Source organism: Arachis hypogaea, chromosome 7 (genome assembly GCF_003086295.3).
Source record: "Arachis hypogaea cultivar Tifrunner chromosome 7, arahy.Tifrunner.gnm2.J5K5, whole genome shotgun sequence".
In the NCBI taxonomy this organism is placed as follows: domain Eukaryota; kingdom Viridiplantae; phylum Streptophyta; class Magnoliopsida; order Fabales; family Fabaceae; genus Arachis; species Arachis hypogaea.
Window position 1 is genome coordinate 67,942,538 of NC_092042.1, and position 9,158 is coordinate 67,951,695.

Sequence of the window (9,158 nt, forward strand, 5' to 3'; positions counted from 1 at the left end):
TTTATTCATTTTTGGACAGTTTCTCAGTATTTTTCTTATAGTAGCATAGCAATAGGACTCTAGCACTTCTTCATATTGTGAATTATAATTCCATAGTTTAGGCAGTAACTATCTAATAATCTTTCATACTTGAAAGTCCCCCAAGTTTTTGGCACTTCCTTTCTTGCCATAAAAATTTCGATTAAGCTACGACTTGAATATATCAAATGTCATTTTCACTCTCAAGATTCTCATTAATGTGTCATATCTTTTGGGATTTTTCACTTCAACCACTATCCTATCATATTGCTAAAAGTTTTTGCTATTTCCCCATTCCTGAAATCCAGTAGGACTTCATGTATTTAGATCCAAAATTCTATATCCTCATGTCTCACATCATAGACAAATTTTTATATGTCCAGATTTTCAGGTTAATCAAGTCCCATATAGAATTTGTCATCCTTTCCTCTAATTTTTGCCCACTCTTGATTTCTTGTATAGTTTAGTGTAATGATTTGCCTTTTTATTAACTCCATTTTTTGCAAATTATAACTGGTCTATCATTGACTAATGGATTGCTATGACATACACGAGACGAGATTCAAACCCATAACATTTACTTAAACGGACAAGTGAGCTGACCACTCGACTAATTTAGTTGTTAACTCCATTTTGGTTTTTTTTAGTATATACTCACTTTGGACCTCAAAGAATTTCAGACTGGATACTTTGTCCCCAACTAAAATTAATTACTCGATTGGTCCCTAACAATTAATTTCGTCAGTCACTTAGGTCCTTTATTCCGTTAACTCTAACGGGAGACAAAATAGTCCCTGACAACTCTAACAGGGGACAAAATAGTCCCTGACAACTCTAACAAGGAACAAAACGATCCATGACCCCTTTATTCGAAAACGACACTGTTCTTCCCCAATTTTTTTCATATCTCGCATAACCCTAACATTCACACTCTCCTTCTTCACTTTCACAGTCTTCTTTTCCATCTTTTCCTTCCTCCTCTTTAGCTCCAAGATTAAGTCATGGTGTAATTGTCACACGTGTCGCACCTACCTCAACATGTCATGGACCACACACTTCCTAAATCTTTGTGACTGGGACATCCACTTCCTTTGCACTTTACCCACCAAAAGCATCCACTTCCACGTCTTCGATAACATCACATCCAACTCCGACACATCCACGACATCCTCAAGACCAAGTTCCACAACTACTCCAAGGGTACGCCTTTCTCCACTCTCCGACAAGCAATATAGATTATTGGACATTATGACATCATGAGAAGATTTTCCTTCGACATCATATGCAAATTCTCATTTGAAATAGACATCGAGTGCTTCATTCCTTATTTTCCAGAGTCCAAGTTGGCAGACAGCTTCAACCTCGCATCCAAGCTATTAGTACAACGCGCAATGTCGCCGTTGCCGAATATATGGAAATTGAAGCAATTACTGAACATTGGTTCGGAGAAGAAGCTGAAGGAGGCGATTGGAGTGGTGGACAATGTGATCGTGGAGATGATAGGGCAGAGGAGGAGGGATATTGCAACGACGACGACGGGTCTTAACAAATCAGACTTGCTGTCTAGATTTATGGGATCCATCAAAGACGATAACTAGTTGAGAGACATAGGCATTAGTTTTCTGAGTATGAATTGGTTGAGAACAAGTTGAGGATTTTTTTTCGTGAACATTAAAGTTATAGAGTGTGCATTGTGTAGTTTGAAGTGACAGTGTTAGACTGCTAGTGTTATGCGAGATATGATGGAAATTGGGAGAGAACAGTGTCATTTCCGAACAGAGGAGATCAGGGACCATTTTGTCCCTGGTTAGAGTTGTTAGAGACTATTTTGCCCTTCGTTAGAGTTAACAGAATAAAGGACCTAAGTGACTGTCGTAATTAATTGTTAGGAACCAATCGAGTAATTAATTTTAATTAGGGACAAAAATGTCCAATCTGAAATTCTTTGAGGACCAAAATGGGTATATACTCTTTTTTTTTTTGTTGCCTACATATCTCCCAATCCATCAGGGTAAGGACTAATCTGTCATGGATCAGAGCTTTATTTAAGGATCTGCTACTAGTCAATGAGTTGCTTGGGATTCGAATTCGTTTTTTTTTTTTGGGATTCGAATTCCTTTAATGAGCTTCTAGACGTATTGGGCCTGAAGAAACCTTATGACATATGAGTGTATTTGGGCCTAAAAGAAGTTAGTTCTTCCAAGAAAAAAAGAAAACAAAAATGCAATGCTGCGACATCCAAACGTGGCCTCCACACTAAGGAGCAGAACAACACTGTTGCTACCTCCACTAACAATGCTCTCGCCGTCGCCGCCGCCTTCCGCCGCGTCCCCCACCAAAACAACGCTACCATCCTCCCTCTCCACCGCACCTTCCAAGCCCTCATTCCACCACTTCCCTATCTCTTCCACATCCTCGAACTCTCACACACTTCACAGCATAATGTCCCGTTCCAATTCCAAGTGGTTCTTCTCCTCCGGGAACACCACAACACCGATTGCCATATCGGAAATGACCCGAACCGAAAATCCGGAACCCGAATCCGACGTGGATGAGTCTCTGGTGGTGGTTTCGTTCTACAAGTTCGCGGATTTCTCTGACCATGCAGCTATGAGGAAAGCCTTGAAGGAGCTTTGCCAACAACTTGTAATACTCACAACTTTTAGCACTTTTTCTTAATCCATTGTTGTTGTGATTGTTATATGTATAGGGGCCTATTACTTCATTATTAGAAATTTGACTAGTCTGGTTCTAGAAATTGTAATTGGAAGTTGGAATTAACTAAGGTTGGGTTTGTATTCTGTCTAGGGTTTATGATTTAGGGAAAAACATAGACAGTGAGATAGGTACAAAGACAGATACAAAAAATAGACTTTTGTGTCTACTGTATCTACATTTCTCTCTTAGAGAGAGTATCCAAATGCAACCTAAGGGAAAGTGAGAAATCATTCTTGATGTTACGAAATTAATTATTGTTGTTCAGATTGTTCGTTATAACAAAGATGATGTTTTAAGGCATACCATAAGTATAAAAGTTTCGATTGTTGATATTAGTAACTGAAATATTTTCTTTTCATCATAGTTTGTAGAGTGCATTGATGTAATGATTAATAAATTGTTGAATTTGCATACTACAAGCTAATCAAGTAGCTTTAACAAGGGAGAATATCAAAAGTGCAACTTAAAGAACCAATTTCTAGCTAAGCAAGCTACCTGATTTCTAAGAATAAAATATGATAATATTAAGTATAAAAGAACTAATTTAGTATTTTCGTTGACTTGATGCTGTGGTAATGCTCGTGTCTCACTGATCTGATGATACTCAGCGTGTTTCAGGCGGTATTATTCTTGCGCCTGAAGGGATCAATGGCAGCATATGTGGCACTCGGGAGTCGGTGGAGAAAGTTCTTGCATTCATACAAAGTGATGACCGATTGAAAGGGCTAAGACGGGTTGAATCGCCTGTTAGTCCCGAGGAGGAAGCCATTCACCATGGACACAGTGCCAGTTCTCCTCTTGCTGCAGGGGAAGATGCACCTTTCCGGTGGGATCATGTGAGGGTCAAATTGAAGAAAGAGGTAGCGCTGGCCGTTGAATTTGCAATGCCGAAGGAATGAACTCCTTCATTAAATATCAATGTATTTGAGGCATTTTACCAACCTGCCGTGGTTCTTATGATTTTTTGTTTTATTTACATTTTGGCAGATTGTCACTCTTGGGATGCCTAGCGTATCACCTATTGAAAAGGTTGGGAAATATGTTGGCCCGAAAGAGTGGAATACTTTGATTAGTGATCCAGATACGGTATGTAACAAACTTCCCTTATCATTATCTGTCAGTATTAGATTGTCTCTTTATGTGATCCTATAGGTGGAAGGAGCATATTAAATATGTTTAGTTTTTTCTAAATGATTGGGGTTCTTGATGGCATTGAATGTTTAAGTTGTGCCAAGTCTTTGCATTCTGGCTTGTTAGAACCAGGATTTTCCAGCTTAAAGAATGGAAAAAAATATTGTATTTCTGAAATTTTGTAAATGAACATTTGAAGCACTGTATTTTACTGGCTCTTCGTCATGTATTGATGTCAGGGATATCACTTTTATGGGGGTTGCTCTTTGTTTTCTTTTCATTTGGTGTTGGGTTATGCAAATCTGACCATCAGTTCTACTTGTATGGATTGCAAACTGCACATCTCCAACTCTCCAGTGTAGTCAAAATATTTTTTGATAAGTATGCAAGACAATTTCGCATAGTATTGCTGCTTTATTGATCAAGATTAACATCTCATGTTTAGGTTGTGATTGATGTGAGGAATAACTACGAAACCAGAATAGGAAAGTTTAAAGGAGCAGTTGATCCATGTACTTCATCATTTCGAGAATTCCCCTCTTGGGTGGAGGAGCATTTCCAGCTTACTGGATGTGGGCTTCCGGAAGTTGAGGTAGACAATTCAATCAAAAGTGATGAAAGTGAAATGGAGAATCCAAAACAAAATATGCCAAAACGTGTTGCAATGTATTGCACCGGAGGTATCCGATGCGAGAAAGCAACAAGTCTACTTCTCAGAAAAGGTTTCAAAGAGGTAATTCTCTGCTTATATTCTATTCTGTTTTGTGCAGCTGATTCTTTGAGAAAATCATTTGCTGCGTTATTCTTCTTGTGAAAAGGGAAGAAAGGTATAGTTTATTTTTTCTTCAATTATTTTTGAGCTTGCACTGCCAAGAGTCTTTGACCTATCAAATAAAGAAATGTCCTTTAATTTTTTATCCGCTTAATTATTATTTAGGTCTCTATAGTTTCAAATACTAGGATGGGAGGAATTTGGCAGGTCTTGCAAGTGTACTTGTAAATTCTGTTTTCAGAATATAAACTTCGAATCCTTTATGCATCATCCATATAGAGGCATTTATCATCGATATATTGAAACACAAGAAACATGGCTAAAATCACCAGGCACATGCTTCCCATTGTTTCCATGTATCCCACACCCATTATTTTCTTTCTTTGCATAGGGATGGCATTAGTTTTCTTTTGCCTAGTCTCGAGTTAAACCACCTCACATATTTTAGAGTAACACATAGACTGATGATTTAAAAAAAAAATAAAAAAAACATAATAACGGTTTGTTTCAGTTTCTATTTTTTTTTATATAAAAAAAAGTAATTTTATGACTAAAATCTTATATATATCTGGAAAAGCTGAAAAACAGGTTTTCTGAAATGGTATGGTTGAAGCACACTATTTTCAGCATCTACAAAAAGATGGAAAACCTTTTTCAATTTATTTAAATATTCAGATTATTTTAATAAAATTATCCAAATATGTGGAAACTTATTTTTTGAAAGTGATCTTGTAAAATAAACTAAAATAAACGCCCAGTAAATATCTGTTGGTTTCACTTGAGTATAAGCTTTTGCTAATTATATTTTTCAATTGGTATCCAATATGAATTTTGTTATATTTATACGTAAAAAATCCCAGGTCTATCACCTTGAAGGTGGAATCCTGAAATATCTTGAGGAAGTTCCAGAGAAACAAAGCCTCTGGGAGGGTGAGTGCTTTGTCTTCGACAAGCGAGTCTCCGTTGAGCACGGATTGGTGCCAGGAAACTTCAAGCTCTGCTATGGTTGCAAGCAGCCTGTGAGTGATGCTGACATGGAATCCCCTGAGTATGAATATGGAGTTTCTTGTCCTTACTGCTTTTCGTCAAAATCAGAAGAAGAGAAGGAGAGGGCTCGTGCGCGACAACGACAATTTGAGAGATGGGGAATCATAGGTGGTCCGGATAAGGGTCGCCAGCCATCAAGTAAACCGGACAGTGGCTGTGCAAAACCAAACCAGCTTTCACGTTCTGCCTAAGATCTTTGATATTGTTTTTGGGACGAATGTTTAGGCCATCTGTCTAATTGTTTTCCTTTTGCTTCCTCCCTTAAATGTGTTCAAAGTGCATGAAACCAACTATAGATGTATGTTTTAATTTTTGAAGTATGATTAAATTTGAGAGAACTTTTTTGGTTTATGGTTTTGTTTTAATTTGATTATAAACTCAGTTTTGATTCCTTCTAGAAGATCAATGCTGAACTGAAATACTGCGGCCAGTGTATAGTAGCTGACTAGCTGTACTAGTGAAGTGAAATTCTGGACAGTAGGTTGGCTGACCCCTAAATCGGCAGATGCAGGGGCAGATGAATTATAGGAGGCCTCATGTGATGGTGATGCATGAGAATCATGAGAAGCATGAAATGCATGAGGTGCATGAGATGCATTAGGAATAGAGAAAGAACTACCATAAAAGGGGTCAACAAAGGCTTGAACAGGGTCAGGTAAAGAAACAACCCGTGATGGATTTGCATCAAGTGCGGACTTGGGCAAATGATAAGGAAAGAAGACTCAAAACTCCACATTCTTTGATAAAAATATTTCTCTACAATATAAATCATAAAGAACTTAATGATGGCCATTTTGTGTGCCTTCCATAGAGCTGCACCGAGTTCAAGTCCTCCTGGAGGAATATAGAACCATTTATGTGTACTTCCATGTAGTGTGTGTGAGTGAGTTGTGTGAGTGTGTAATACATGGGTGTATGGATGTAATGCCTAGGATTAGGAGTTGTCCAATCCATGAAAAAAAAAAAAAAAAAATCATAAAGAACGTAGCCTTTTATGCCAGTTTGAAATCCAATAAAAATCGACAACCAAAGTTCTAAGGTACTTAATATCTACATTCTTCAAATAAAACATCATAAGGGTTTTGATTTTTCAAAATGGGAGTAGGCAGTGAGTTTATTAAATGAACGGCTTGCCCCATTGCAAAGTTCCAAAACTTTTTTGGTAAATTAGATTAAAAAACCAATGCTCTTGCAACATTGAGAATGTGTTGTTGATGTTTCATCTCAGCAACCCATTTTGTTGAGGGATTTCAACACACAAAGTTTGATGCAATATCCTATGTGAACAATAAAAGGAAGAAAGATTAAATTCATGGCCATGGTATAGTTTTGATTTGTATATTAAAATGTGTGTGAACAAAAATAACAAAAGATTGAAGTAGAGTGCTTGCCTCTGATTTTAATTTCATAAAATAAACCCACACAAATTTCTTTTATCATCGACAATTGTTAAAAAATACTTAAAACCTTGTATAGACAAAACGGTCTTCAAATGTCTACATGGATCAAATCAAAACTATTCTTGCTGCTGGACTCACTAAGAAGAAATGACAACCTCCTTTACTTTGCAAAATGACAAGGATCACATGGTCTATTACGATCAACACTAGAAAACTTTACATAAGGATAAATATGTTTAACTATGTCAAATCTGTATTGTGGTATATGTCCTAACCTATAATGCCACAAGTTACTAAGAGAAAGCTCTTGATGATGTAAATGCAAATCGGCTGTTTGAATATTTGAATTAAAACTGGAATTTCTCTTGGAGTTCTCTTTATTTCTGGGAGGTGTCATGGGTCCTGAATGCTTAAAATGTGTTAGCTCTAATGATGATGTATGCAAATTTGAGGTGGAGCTCATCATGTACAATCCATTTTTGGCTCTAGCTGTTCCAATTGTTTTTAAGAAACTCTGACTCTGTATCTCACAAAATTCGTCGGTGAAAATACATTTGCAGTGTAAGTTTTTAGTGAGTTTAAATATAGAGAGTAAATTAAAATTGAAATTGGATAAATAAAGCATATCAGTAAGATAGAGTGTATTGGAGAACACCATTGTTCCACTCACACTTGCTGTTGTATGTGATCCATTTGGAAACTTGACCAAGATGGGCCTAATATGCCTAAAACTTTGAAAAAAAAAAAACTTTTCATTGACAAAAGATATGCAATATGGGAGCTCATACAAAGTGTGTAAGCCTTTTAAGGTTATGCCTCTCTTCTCTGCAGACTGCAGTTGGTTGGCAGGAATCTCTCACACTATATATATATATATATATATATATATATATATATATATTGAAGTTTAATGTTAACTTGCTTTTCTGTGTACCATCTAGCTAGCTATATATAAAAATATTACACCACTATTATAATTATTATCTAACCACTACCAACCTAAATCCATCTATTAACAACTCTGATAAATAGTGAGTCATCATAATTAAATTTGTTTTTAGAAAAGTGAATAACAATCTGTGAGACAGAAGCTTCATATTATTGTTGGATTAGATCATCTTGTGTCGATTGATTGAAAATCTTGTTACTTCTATTTTGAGTCGAAGTAGTAGATAAATTTAATATGTTTCTACAAATTTGAAGATAAAAAATATTCAAAATACCAAATTTGAAAAGGTTAAGATGAAAAGGATGAGGGGACAATGACTTCATGAATATGCCAGTCAATTGTCCTAAAGAAGAAACAGGGAGAAGTTTCATCACTCTAACTCGAATTTTTTATCGAACCAAATGATAGTCAACTTTCAAATATTTTATCCTTTCATGAAAAACGGGATTGGCTGCAATGTGAAGAACACTCTGATCATCACAATAAAGAATTGGAGGTTTCGAGTGCAAGGTGAAAAATTGCAACATGTTAATTAACCATTGAAGCCCACAAGTTGTATTGGCAAGAACATGATACTCAATTTCTATATATGAACGAGCAACAGTATTCTGTCTCTTAGTCTTTTAAGAAATCAAAGACCTCTAAGAATAAACAATAACCAATCACGGAGCGATGGGTGTTGGGGCAATCTGCCCAATCTGAATCGCTAAAGCCCAAAAGCTGAATGGTGGAGTCTCTTGGAAAGGAAAGACCATTTCCTGAAGTGGCTTTCAAATAGCGCAATACACGAGTAGCAGCCTAAAAATGTGCTTGAGTAGGAGAAGCCATGAATTGACTTAATTGTTGTGTAGCATATATAATATCTGGCTGTGTGGTGGTAAAATAAATGAAGCGACTAACAAGGCGTCTATAAAAAAAAGGATCACCAAGTAAGGGACTATTATCTTGGTGTAACCGTGTGGCACTATCCATAAATAGAGGTAGATTTGGCTCTCAAATAACCAGAATTCTCTAACAGATCAATACAATATTTTCGTTGAGATAAAAATTTTTTTTGAGCAAATTGTGCAACCTCAATGCTAAAAAATATTTTAAAGGCCCCAAATCTTTGATTTTAAAATGT

At 36.4% G+C, this 9,158-nt stretch overlaps 1 protein-coding gene across 1 annotated transcript; it reads left to right on the top strand.

The window, feature by feature from the left end:
- Positions 1-2,095: 2,095 nt before the first annotated feature.
- LOC112703333 (rhodanese-like domain-containing protein 7) lies at positions 2,096-6,037 on the top strand. Its single transcript, XM_025754735.3, has 5 exons — positions 2,096-2,664; positions 3,345-3,596; positions 3,724-3,822; positions 4,313-4,600; positions 5,500-6,037. The coding sequence occupies exons 1-5, from the start codon at positions 2,245-2,247 to the stop codon at positions 5,875-5,877; spliced, it is 1,437 nt and encodes a 478-aa protein (XP_025610520.1). The 5' UTR covers positions 2,096-2,244; the 3' UTR covers positions 5,878-6,037.
- The last annotated feature ends 3,121 nt before the right edge of the window (positions 6,038-9,158 follow it).

Excerpts from the sequence above, each read along its gene's own strand:
- LOC112703333 (XM_025754735.3), top strand. The coding sequence starts at position 2,245 with ATGCTGCGACATCCAAACGTGGCCTCCACACTAAGGAGCAGAACAACA. Across the intron at positions 3,823-4,312 it reads TGATTAGTGATCCAGATACG|GTTGTGATTGATGTGAGGAA; the intron begins GTATGTAACAAA and ends TCTCATGTTTAG. Across the intron at positions 4,601-5,499 it reads TCAGAAAAGGTTTCAAAGAG|GTCTATCACCTTGAAGGTGG; the intron begins GTAATTCTCTGC and ends AAAAAATCCCAG.